Genomic DNA, 13,818 nt, shown 5'->3' with positions numbered 1-13,818 from the left:
AGCCGCCACTACAGGCATCCTGAAATATTTTGCAACGGCGCCTGGCCCATCCCAGGCTGGCCCAGGTTCTTCCCAAAACGTTGATCATGATGCAGTCGGAGATGAGAATGAGTTGCCTCAACCATGCAGCCCTGCCTCTAATGTTCCTGATACTGACCAAGCTTCCGCAGCCTCAATGAGACAGTTGCAATTGGGACATTGCGGCCAACAACTAGTTCTGCATGCAACACTCGTATTCCCGCAAGGCTGGCAAGTCAGGATTACAGTGACATGGGCCACTACCTGGGGAAGTCCATAACAGATGAGGAGCGGTTCAAGATCCTGAACTCAGCTTGGACGCCACCACCCACCTTCGCCTTTCCCACCCACATGGACCATGGCAAGACCCGAAAGTTCCAAATTCAGTGGCTCTTTTCATTCCCCTGGCTGGTTTATTCCAGATCATCTGATGGAGGGGTATGCAAGTAAGATCCCTACCAATTCTCTCGAGTGATAGTATGTTTAACACTAATATTACTACCGGTAGTTTCGCGGGCCTAATGATGCAGTGTTCAAAGGAAGTCTGGAATAATTTGGTTTATTATGATAATAGTAGCATATCAATATGATTCTGTTTTGCAGATACTGTGCTCTATTTAGCAACACGCAGGCAACACTGGTGACTCGCCCTCTGACCACCTGCAACAAAACTCCGGAGAAGTTGAAGGCTCATAGCCAGAGCAGCAACCATCAGGCATCCGTCACAAAGGCATCCTGCTTCGTGGAGATCATGAAGGGCCAGCAGAAGAATGTGCAGGAGCAGGTACAAATTCTACTATCTACTGAATTATTAACATTGAAACGATTAATGCCTGCTAAATGAATTACTAGTACATACTATGTACATTAGATCTGAGCCATACACACTACACAGTCCCACATGGCGATATATTCAAAAATATCTTTACAGTTGAGTAAAGGCATTGCTAACCGTATTGCTGAGAACCGCCAGAAGATGAGGAGCATAGTGGAAACTGTCATCCTGTGTGGGCGCCAAAACCTGCCTCTCCGTGGAAATCATGAACGTCATGAAGATGATCGCAGCAATTTCAGAGCCCTCTTGAACTTCAGGATAAGTTATGGGGACAAGGTTTTGGAAGAACATCTCAAAACAACAGGCCCCAAGAATGCCACATACACATCGAGCATAATTCAAAATGAGGTCATAGACACCATTGCTGACTATATCCGCCACAAGATTTTCAGCCAGGTAAAGAACAGCCCCTTCTTCTCAATCATCGCGGATGAGGTCACCGACGTTTCTAACAAGGAGCAGCTATCATTTGTTTTGAGGTAAGAAAACTGCATACATGACGACATAATTATGTATTAAACCGGTTCAGCAGATTTGGTATACCCACATACAGGCCTACAGCTGATTATATTAACAGGTACCGTTTATTAATGGTAACTAGTTCCGGGATGCTTCAACGCCGGTTAGTAACCTTCAACAGTCCAAGGCTTGTGTAATTTCAGATATGTGGATTCTGCTGAGGCTCCTCAAGAACGACTTGTGGATTTTGTGGAGTGCTCTGAAGGCATCACGAGAGCAGTGCTGGCCAAGACCATGATTACCAGGGTGGCTTCGTATGGTCTGGATCCTTCCCTTATCCGCGGCCAAGGGTATGACGGTGCAGGCAATATGTCCGGCCACACCAATAGTGCAGCTGCCCTCATCCAGAAGGACCACCCGAAAGCTCTCTATTTTCACTGTGCGGCACACCAATTGAATCTCTGCGTTGCCAAATCGACAGAGAGTACATGTACGTAATAGTCTCCTTTTACATACAATTATGGAACTATAGACTGTTTGCCTTCTAATTAGAACTGTTAATATAGACAACGGTACTCTTGTGCATTTTCAGATGTGAGGAACATGATAGGGACGATTGAGAAGATCGGGTGTTTCTTCGCCAATCATCCCAAACGCCAGTATGCCGTAGACAAAGCAATTGCAGAGGTAAATAATATTTATTCCAGTATCTAAAATCATTACATCACAGTCATTACCATCATTGTCGACTCGAGCAATATGTTGAATACTGGATATTAAATGACTCCTTTTGACTTGTCAGGTCGCTCCCAACTCCAGTCACAAGAAGCTGAAAGACCTGTGTAGGACCAAGTGGGTGGCACGGCTGGACGCCTTCGAGGTCTTCATTGAGCTTCTGTCCTCGGTCGCACACTGCTTCGAGACCATCACCGAGCAGGGGCCGACGAAGTGGTCAAGGGATTCTCTCACCGATTCATCTCAGTTTCTTCTAGCCATCACCCAGCCTTCATTCATCATCAGCCTCATCATGACATCAAGTACCCTGTCCTACATCCGTTGAATTACCATTGGTCTCCAGGCCAAGGCCCTCGACATCGTCCGGGCATCTGTAGAGGTCTAGACAGTGGTGACAGCACTAAAAAATGCCAGGGACAGGATCGACACGTACCATAACAAATGGTTTGTTACTTAAATATTATACAAGTTTGGCAATCTGATTACAATTTATAATCTGTGCCAAGTGACTATATTTATATTTGTTTATTGACCAATACATGCAGCTAAACTTGTTCAAAATTAAATATTTGTTTCAAATTTAATTTTAGGTTTGCAGCAGCTTCCAACATATGCTCAACTGTTGGCACTGAGCCAGCCCTGCCCCGCTGATGTGGTCGGCAACGACACCGGGAGAATACTCCGGCTGACACTCCAAGTGATTTTTTCAAAAGGACGGTAACTATCCCCCTTTTGGATCACATCATTAATGAGATGCAGTCTCGGTTCACAGAGCTGAACTGCACTGCCCTGAGAGGAATCGCTCTCGTTCCATCAGCCCTTGTTGCCTTGCCTGCCTCCCAGGGCAACTTGGATGACTTCATAGACACATACCGGGCTGACCTGCCGTCTCCTATGACGGTTGCCGCAGAGGTGGAGTGCTGGCAACAGAAATGGCTGCTGCACCACAGCAAAGACGATTTGCCCGAGACCGTCACAGATGCCTTGCGCCACAGTGGGATGTATCCCAACATCGAGATGTTGCTACGCATCCTCTGTAGCCTACCCGTCACCAGCTGCACTGCTGAGCGCGTGTTCAGTGGCCTCAAACGTCTCAAGACCTATCTTTGCTCTAGCATGGGCACGGTGAGAATGACGGGACTGGCCCTGATGCTGGTTCACCGTGACATCGACATTGACGTCGAGGAGGTCATCAACATGTTCGCAAGGCGCCACCCAAGACGCATGCGGATGGTCAATGTGTTGGATGACTAGACAGTATTCACGACTCTATAAACATGATTCACGAATGTTCACATGACATTGTTTTCATTATTGGATTATTAAATAAACAATGTATGGCACCAGGCTCGGTTTTGAACTTTTACCCATTAAATTTGACTAGTTGATACCCACTTAGTATCACAATACATTTATTTGTATAGATCCCAATGTAACCGAGTAAGACCCGAGTAAACAACTGTAGGTCCAAACATGTTACTAGGTTTAAACTAGTACTTTTTTTGGTTGGTACTTAGCAACCAAGGGGGTTACATAAACCAAATAACCCGCCCTGAATACACGCACGTACACGTGGGTACACGGAGATACACGCACGTACACGCAGGTACACGCACGTACACGCGGGTACACGCACGTACACGCAGATACACGCAGATACACGCACGTACACGCGGGTACACGGAGATACACGCACGTACACGCAGGTACACGCACGTACACGCAGGTACACGCACGTACACGCAGGTACACGCACGTACACGCGGATACACGTACGTACACGCGGGTACACGCACGTACACGCGGGTACACTGCACGTACAACGCAGGGTACATCGCACGTACACGCAGATACACCGCAGTACACGCAGATACACGACGTACTACGTAACGGGGCTAGACACGTACACGCAGATAACGCACGTACCGTACGCCGCAGATACCCACGTACACTGCGGGTACCGCTACGTACCACGCAGGTAGCACGCACGTCACGCAGATACACGCACGGTAACGTAGCAAGCAGATACACGCACGTACCGCGGTACAGCGAGATACACGCACGTTCACAGGCGGGTACACGCACGTGCACGCGATTACACGCAGGTACACGCATCGTACACGCAGGGAACAACGCACGTGCACGCAGGTACAAACGACACGTACATCGCGGTCACGTCGCGTAAGCGAGATAGACCGCACGTATCACGTACACGGCAGATACACGAACGTACACGTACACGCAGATCACCACGCCCGTACGTACACGCGGTACACGGAGATACACCACGGTACACGCGGTACACGCACGGTACAAGGCAGGTACACGCACGTGACACGCGCGTACACCGCATGTAACGGCAGATACACGCACGTAACCACGCCAGATATCACCGGGTACCGGAGATACCGCACGTATCAGCGTGTACGCACGTACAGCAGTTACCGCCAGTACACGCACGTCACACGCAGGATACATGCACGTACAGCGCGGGTACACGCACGTACACGCAGATACACGCACTGTAACGCAATACAGGCAGCGTACGCGTACCGCAGATACACGCACGTACCAGCGGGTACACCGCACGTCCACGCGGTACACGCACGTGTAAGCGGGGCTACAGCATGTACACCACGTACACGGCGGGTACACGCACGTACTACGCAGATACCGCCGTACACGCGGGTACGCCGCGTGTACGTGCGTGTATCTCCGTGTAACGCGCGTGTATAGATCTGCTGTACGTGTACGTGCGTGCCATCTGCGTTGTACGTGCGTGTATCTGCGTGTAGTTGCGTGTACCCGCGTGTACGTGCGTGTACCTGCGTGTACGTGCGTGTATCTCCGTGTAGCCGCGTGCACGTGCGTGTATCTGCGTGTACGTGTACGTGCGTGTATGCTGCGTGTACGTGCGTGTACCTGCGTGTAACTGCGTGTACCCGCGTGTTACGTGCGTGTATCTCCGGTGTACCCGGTGTACGTGCGTGTAGCTGCGTGTACGTTGCGCGTACCGCGTGTACGTGCGTGTAGCCTGCGTCGTACGTGGCGTCTATCGCGCGTGTACGTGCGTGTATGCTCCGTGTACCCGCGTGTACGTGCGTGTTTCTGCATGTACGTGTACGTGCGTGTATTTGCGTGTACGTGCGTGATCTCCGTGTACCCGCGTGTACGTGCGTGTATCTGCGTGTACTCGCGTGTACCCGCGTGGTACGTGCGTGTATCCTGCGTGTACGTGCGTGTACGTGCCGTGTATATCCGTGTACCCGGTGTCGTGCGGTGTTATCTGCGTGTACGTGCGTTGTACCGCGTGTACGTGCGTGTACCCTCTGTTGCAGCCATTGTTTACCAAATTGCTTAGCTTAGGGCCTCGTTTTCGTGGGCGAGTGACCCCAGTTCATGAATAAATTTAAGAACTGGTCTATACCAGTTCCTCTGTGACTGTTCTCTATAAACTGCGTGTGTATTATATACACTTTGTTTTATATTGCTGTGTTTTCTATATATGGTGTTCTTAACACGATGTTCTATACATGTGGCTATCTAATACACTGTTTCTATATCAACTGTGTTTTGTACAGTGTGTTCTCTACACACGTGTTTCTACACACTGTCCTATTCAAATGTGTTTTAATTACATCGTGTTATCTTACACACTGTGTTTTCCCTTTACACCATGTTCTTAAACGTTGTCTTATCTACAACTAATAAGCAGCGCGCGTGTAGTACACGCGAACCGTAGCCCATGATTACATCGCTCTTGCTTGTCGTCTGTCCTCTGTACACGTGTTTACAGTTATCTGTTACACGTCTCTGTCAGTTTTACAGGTTACCTGAGTCCAGCATCTCCGTACAGGTGTTTACGGTTAAAGCGGCGCCGTGTAGTACAGCAGCGAACCGTAGCCACTGATTACGATGTCCTTGTGTCGTCTGTCTCTGTACAGGTGTTTTACAAGGTTACTGCTGACCACGTCTCTGTAAGCAGTGTGTTTACAGTTACAAGTGACCACATTCGCGTCACAGGTGTTTACAGGTTAGTCTGTGACCAAGTCTCTGTACACGTGTAAGGTACCTTTACACAGTTGCTTCCGCTGATTAAGATACTAATCAGAACGCCAACAGTCACAGTTGCTCGCCATAATTCCACTAATATCCGCAAGGTGGCTCGATTGTTCGTCAGCTGTGGCCTCAAATCGGGCGTGTCATCTGTGAAAGTGTGACTAGGAGACCGGCGGTGCGAATTAATTTGTATTTATTGTTTGTTGCTCACGCGCGGGGCCACGCTTAGCCGCTGACGCTTATTGTTTGTAGTTTTCTGCTGCGGAGCGGGGCGACGGAAAAACGCCGAACTGTTATTAGGACAAACATAGTAAAAATAATATTAACATTGTAAAAAGTAAATAAAAATACATTAACAGGGCATGCTTTGAATTCTATTATATTGATATTGTGTACGCCAAAGAAGGCGCAGGGGGGAAATGAGAGAGGGGGAGAGGAGAGAAAGAGATGAAGGGAGAAGAGAGAGAGGAGAGCGCGCCGAAAAGAAGCGAGGGCGAAAGAGAGGGGAGTTAGAAGAAGCAAAGAGTGCCAAGAGACAAAACAAGACGATGGAACCTGACCCCCCCCAGGAAAGAGAGGGAACGGACCGAGGACACACCAGGATACCCCCCCCGCGGAGACCGCCCCGCCGTAGCACAAACTAATGATCGCAGGGTGTTAGCCGGGCGCCGCTGAGACTAGGGTAAGCGCGCTGCCGCGCCCGGGTAAGGCATTGCTCTCTCCTCTCTCTCTCGCACGCGCTAGCGTCCTTCCTTCCAGCGGTGAAAAAAATGCGTTTCGGAAGACACGCTGCCAGAAACATCAACGCCGGTGCGGCAGGTTATAGGCTTACCTGGCTAACCTGGGCTGCATGCACGTTTGCTCTGAGGACTAACAACGAACGTGCACGGGAGAAACAACGTGCGGCAGCAAATAGTAAGTGCGTGCGCGTGCCACTGCATTTTTCTGATGCCTCTGAGGTGTTAGACCGAAGACCTGTATACCGGTGATGGACGTTTGTACGTAGTTTCTAAGTGAAAGTGCGGATTTGTACGTGGTTGTAGGAGACTGTCCGGGTATATGTACGTTTGTTGTAATAGAAGACTGACATGGGTTTCGTACGTCGGCGTAGGAGACTGACAGGGTTTGTACGTGGCTGATAGGAGACTGACAGGGTTGCAGCGTGGCCTGTAGATGACATATCAGGGTTTGGTACGTCGGCTCTATAATAAGACTGTCTGGGTTTGTACGGTGATTGTAGGAGACTGTCGGGTTTGGTACGTAGTTGATAGAAGACTGACAGGGTTTGTACGTGGGCTGTAGGAGACTGACAGGGTTCTGTACGTGGTGTAGGATGATTATCAGCGGGATTTGTACGTGGCTATAAAAGACTGTCTGGGCTTGTACGTGGTTGTAGGAGACTAACAGGGTTTGTACGTGGCTGTAGGAGACTGACAGGGTTTGTACGTGGCTGTAAAAGACTATCAGGGTTTGTAAGTTGTTGTAGAAGACTGTCTGGGTTTGTACGTGGCTGTAGGAGACTGTCGGGGTTTGTACTTGGCTGTAGAAGACTGACGGGGTTTGTACGTGGCTGTAGGAGACTATCAGGGTTTGCATGTGGCTGTAGATGACTATCAGGGTTTGTACATGGCTATAAAAGACTATCAGGGTTTGTAAGTGGTTGTAGAAGACTGACAGGGTTTGTACGTGGCTATAAGAGACTGGCGGGGTGTATACGTGGTTGTAGGAGACTGTCGGGGTTTGTACGTGGTTGCAAGAGACTGTCGGGGTTTATACGTGGTTGTAGGAGACTATCAAGTTATTTGTACTTATTTTTCTTTATTTTACTTTATTTATTGTACATTCTTTATCATATATCTTCTGCTCTCTTACCGTTACAGTTTTGATAAACTCCGACGCACGCCGACAGAAGGCGCCACGCCACGCAGCGAGCGACAATGTCTGACGAAGAAGCCGCGACGCGGGAGGGCGTCGCCGCCGCCGCCGCCGCCGCCGCCGCCGACGCCGTGCCCGTCAAGCCACAGATGTTCGCGCCACCGTTGTGGGTCATGCCGCAGCTCAGCCGCAACTCGATGCGCGCCAAGTTCTTCCGCTACGGCCCGCAGGTCGGCCGCGCCGTCGCAGCCATCGTCATCGTCGCCTGCGTGCTCTACCTAGCCATCGTGTACCGCAAGCCGGCGCGCGCCCACCAGGTGGAGCCGACGACCGCCAGCCCGCCGTTCGCGCTGCCCCTGGTAGACGACAACGAACCGCGACTGCAGGACGTGGTCGATGACGTCGGCGAAAAGGGAGATGACGTCATCGACGCGGGAAATGACGTCATCGGCGACGACAAGACGGCGGCGTCAAAGGAAGAGGAAGAGGAGAAGCCGATTGTCCTTCCCGACGACGCCGTGCCGCCGTTTAAGGTCGACCGCAGCGGCGACTACTTTAAGGTGCCGGCCAACCGCAGAAAGACTCTGCACCGGCAGGCGATGGCGGGCCAGTACGACGAGATCGTGCTCGGCCACATGGGGTCGCTGAACGATCGCCGGCCGCCGCCGCCGCCGCCGCCAATGTACGGCCCCGACGGGCGGCCGATGGAGATCCTGGCGATGGGACCGGACAGCTACCACCCGCTACACACGGACGAGTATGGCACCCTGCCCCGCGATGGCTTCATGGCGGGTCCCCGGCCGCGCGACATGCCCCCGCCCCCGGGCCTCGCCCCACGCCACCACCACCCGCACGACGGTCACATGCCCCACGGCGGCGAGCCGTTCCACCCGTCGTTCATGCCGGGAGACAACATGCCAGCACCCCCGCCCGGCGGTGACTTCTGGGGACCGCCACCTGGCGGCGATTTCCGTGGCATGGGATACGGCGGGATGGGACCAAACAGCGACGCGGGTTTCCCGCGCGGTGACAACCAGGTACAGCAGAGGGCGCCACTAATGGACTTCCGCGGCGAAGGCGGTCCCCCGTTCATCGACGGCCCCGGCCGACAGGGGGCGCCGTTCATGCCCGGTCCCGGCCGGCGGGGGGCGCCGTTCATGCCCGGTCCCGGCCGGCGGGGGGCGCCGTTCATGCCCGGTCCTGGCCGTCGGGGGCCGCCGTTCATGGACGCGCCCGGGCGACAACCGCCGCCGCCGCCGTTCCTCGACGCGCCCGGCCAGCAGGGGGCGTCCTTTATCGACCCCTGGCGCAGTCGACCGACGGACAATCGCGGCGATGCGTCGCCGACGAAGAGAATCACGACGCAGGTGCTGGAGAGGGGCTACCCGGTAAGAAACCGGGCTCCGGGCGAGCTGGTGTCGGACGACGGCTTCTACCCGACGACCGAGCTGCCGTTCGACCCGATGCACATGATCCCGGGCGTCGACATCAACGACATCGTCAAGCTGCAGACGATCATGTACCGCATACTGCCGGAGACGGAGCCCTACATGCTGCCGTACCGCGCGCCGAGCGTCGACCGGCCCGTGTTCACGACGGGATTCGACGACTCGCACTTCCACGAGGGGCAGGAGTACGTGCGCATGTTCCAGGACGAGCTGCGACCCGACTACGATCTCGTCATCTACGATCTCGGCTTGTCGACGGACAACAACAAGTGGGTAGGTGACACCTGACACGCACGTGCACGCACGCACGCACGCACGCATGAGCTAAGGCAGGCGCGCACACACACGCGCACACGCACGCACACACGCACGCACACACACACACACACAGGCTCCCCTTTTTTTCTCGCCTGATAACGTGATTTTATTGAAACAATAGACCATCTATCATCGAAGCCTGCGGGTCATGCTATTTGCTTCTCTTGAACTGAACTTGAACTCGCCCCGCGTTTGAATCGTCGTGATTAGGACGAGCTAAGCTTCATCCCGCATCCTGTATCCTCTACGAAAATCCCCCAATTTTTTAATGATCTATTGCATCGCAGTGAAACCACGTGGGTAATGCCAGCTATAGACGCTTTATCAGTAACATCCTGGCCAGTGACAAAATATATCTTGGGATTTGTGGCTATCCTCTTTATTTAAGCGGGCTGTACGTAAATCAGCTATTATAGAAAGATAGGTGGCGATGAGAACAAAGACGACACCTCCGGAAATAATAATGCTCTTCAACCCGGAAACGGGTGCAGATTACATGCGCGGTGAATGGCAGCTATTCATTTCGCGACGCACCGTGCGTAGTGCACCCACCAGATGGCGCCTGTCATGTCCGTAAGTGCTGACGCACGTCGGGGTCGATGGGCCGACCTAACTGCTGCGGCGGCGACGAGATAAACACAGATGATCACTGATCAAACATGATCGCGCCAGCCCGCACGCACGCACGCACACGCACGCACGCTCTCTCGCTTGTTTCTCGCGCGCTCTCTTCATGTTCGCGCAGGGTGGGGGGGGGCATTCATACATACGTGTTAGCGCGCGCGTACCCTGACACTGCGCGTGATTCTAATGTGAGTATATTGCTACGCGAATTTAATTGCGAACGAATGAATTTACCCTCACAGGTGCAGGACAACTGTGGCTGCAAGCTGAGACCGTTTGAGTTCAACAATTACCCGCCTCACGTCAGGGACTTGGAGAATTTTGCCTTCAAGCTGATGATTCTACAGGTGAGCTGTCCGCCGAAACAGCGCTGAACGAAGGAATGAATAAATTAACGAACGAACGAACGAACGAACGAACGAACGAACGAACGAACGAACGAACGAACGAACAAACGAACAAACGAACGAACGAATGAATGGACAAACAAACGAACGAACGAACGAACGAACGAATGAATGAACGAATGAATGAACAAACGAACGAACGAACGAACGAACTAACGAACGAAAGAATGAACAAACGAACGAACGAATGAACGAACGAACGAACGAACGAGCAAACGAACGAACGAACGAACGAACGAACGAACGAACGAACGAACAAACAAACGAACGAACAAACAAACAAACGAACAAACGAACGAACGAACGAACGAATAAACAAATGAATAAATGAACAAACAGACGAATTAATGGATGAATGAATAAACGAAGAAACGAACGAACGATAAAACGAACAGGACAATAAATTAATGGACGAATGAATACATGTAGTCCTATGTATAACTACAAAAATATGTCCATTCATCAATCAATTAATTGATTAATTAACAACGCTACGTGTGCGTTTACAGGAAATGTTGCATGAGTTTGGATTCGTGTTCTGGACGGATACGTCCTTCCGACTCGAAAGTGACTGGACGAAGGAACGACTGGAGCACATCCTGACGGACACGCGCGACGGACTGGGAGTGAGCATGTGGAGTAACAACCTTCCACAGTCCTGCTTCGTACACCCGGGAATGTACGAGTTCCTAGAGGAAAGTCCCGACGACTTTGTCGACACGTCCGCTCTAGAAGGTTGGTGCTAGGGCTGAGATTAAGGAGTGTAGTATTAGAAGGTATGATTAGAAGTTCAAATTAGGGTGTTAGAATTAAGGGATGTGAATTAGAGGGTTAGAAATAGAGGATTCAGATTGGATGGATTAGGGTTGTGGGGTCATGATAGGGAGTTAACTAACTACCTATCATAAACTTACGATAAGGGTTGAAGAATTAGTAGGCCAAGTGTCAGGTTTGTGAACATAAGAGAGAAATAAAATACAGTCGCAGGGCAGATAGGAAATTAATTTCGCGATATTCATTATCATGATACGTGTGCGATATTTTCCATAATAAAATTTGCGCCTTGATCTTATTTTAACGGCGCGATAACTAGGTTTTCGATGTGTTATGCTGTTGCAATTAATTTATAATCATTAGGCGCGTTCACACTGGCGGGAATTAGCGGGATGCAATTCTCGGTTTTTGCATCGCGATCGAAATCTCACTACGTATCGCGATCAGCATCGCGCTGCAAATCGCACTTTAGACTGCGATTATTTGGGAATTAGCGCGATTAATTGCACCGCGCCGTGTGTGTGAACGCTCGCGCAAATAATCCCGGTATTTTCTATCCCATCATTCCAAGCGATCGTATCAACTTGGCCGTTTTGGCATGTTTCAAGAAAGGAGGGTTAATCGCCGAACTCAATTCAATCTGAAAAGATGCAGTCTCGACTCTGTACTAACAATACGATGTGTTTACGTAAACACGTGCAGACGTAGAGTAGCATACGTTAACGTAACAGAGCTAGAGTAGCATACGTTAACGTAACAGAGCTAGAGTAGCATACGTTAACGTAACAGAGCTAGAGTAGCATACGTTAATGTAACAGAGCTAGACTACTACCAACGACTGCAACACCGAACTCGAATCCCGGTAGTACATAATTCGCGCGCGCGCGACCGGAAGGGTTATATTTCGGCTTGATATCAGGCATGCGCAGTTCGATTAATAGAATTATCCCGCTCGGCAATTAGCGAGATATTTCCGCCTGTGTGAACAAGGGCACAATTATCTCGGTATTTCCATCGCGATTAGCATCGCGGTTTTTGTTGTGTGTGAACACGCCTATTATTTTACGTGCGGTTATGATCTCAATAACTTACGAACGGAGTCTAATTTATTTTTGCGACTATTTGATTGACATGCGTGAAGCTAGCGCGTGCGTGAGTCAGGCTCATAGAGATGTATGAATAGGCAGTAACTAGCCTAACCATGCAATATATTCTGTTGTTCCCTCGCTCATTCGTTAGCAGAAATTAGAGCGAGATGGCAAGCTTATCGTGATTGAGTTCATGCATTATCTCGGGTCACGTTCCAGCCTGTTTTACGCGCGCGAATGTTTTTTTTTCCTACCAGTCTCTGCCTAGCATAACAACGTCGGCAATATCCATACCTGCGTCAGAATATAGGGTCGTGCAGCCATTGTTGCGGCTAGGCACTATCATCGGTTTCTGTAGCTCTGTACGCCAGGGAAACCGTAGAGGGTGTAATTCACACCGTGAGATAGTCACGGAAATTTGACTCTCAAACTTATTCACTCTAGATTCATGTGAACTAGATCTAAACTTCTATCTAGTTTTTTCTATTTTCATGCAAGCGCCCATTACTATTGATGGAAATTGATGTGTACTCTGTCATAAAACATTGGTAAACAATTCTGACCTGGTAACCCGTAACTGCAAAGTGCCATTATATATATATATATATATATATATATAATATTGGGAAAAATAAACTTAGTGTTTGCCCTTCCCCTTTCTCTCTACCTACATACCTATCTCTCTATCTCTCTAGATCTCTCGCTCTCTATCTCTCTAGATCTCTCGCTCTCTATCTCTCTAGATCTCTCGCTCTCTATCTCTCTAGATCTCTCGCTCTCTATCTCTCTAGATCTTTCGCTCTCTCTTTCTCTCTCTCTCTCTCTCTCTCTCTCTCTCTCACTTTCTTTCCGCCTCTTCTCACTTTCCAAGACTATGTTTGTCCGGTCAAGCATTACCTGCTATTCGTAACTCCGGACTAGATTTCCCCTTTTTTCTGTCAGCACGTATTACTCATGATGGGCATTGGCGTGTAGCATGCTAGAAAACAGTTAAATGTGACTTACTGGCCTCATTTCGGTCAAAACGAAATAAACTGGCATTTCAGTTAATCGGAATTTTATTGTATGGAAGGAAATAGGTAGTGAAATCATAGATAAGATCAGTGTGTATGCGTGTGTGTGTCAGAGAGAGAGAGAGAGAGAGAGAGAGAGAGAGAGAGAGAGAGAGAGAGAGAGAG

General features: G+C 50.3%; 1 protein-coding gene across 1 annotated transcript in view; it reads left to right on the top strand.

Annotated features, from left to right (window-relative positions):
- The first annotated feature begins 8,154 nt into the window (after window positions 1-8,154).
- The window catches only part of LOC106806676, a 7,731-nt gene continuing 2,067 nt past the window's right edge, over window positions 8,155-13,818 (top strand). The window contains exons 1-3 of the mRNA XM_014808687.1: window positions 8,155-9,702; window positions 10,614-10,718; window positions 11,288-11,513. Coding sequence (XP_014664173.1) covers window positions 8,155-9,702; window positions 10,614-10,718; window positions 11,288-11,513 — 1,879 coding nt within the window. The remainder of the gene's footprint in view (window positions 9,703-10,613; window positions 10,719-11,287; window positions 11,514-13,818) is intronic.

This window comes from Priapulus caudatus, unplaced genomic scaffold (genome assembly GCF_000485595.1).
Source record: "Priapulus caudatus unplaced genomic scaffold, Priapulus_caudatus-5.0.1 Scaffold174, whole genome shotgun sequence".
NCBI classification, from domain to species: Eukaryota; Metazoa; Priapulida; class Priapulimorpha; order Priapulimorphida; family Priapulidae; genus Priapulus; species Priapulus caudatus.
The sequence above is the reverse complement of the archived record's forward strand: the minus strand, read 5'-3'. Positions and strand labels throughout refer to the sequence as shown.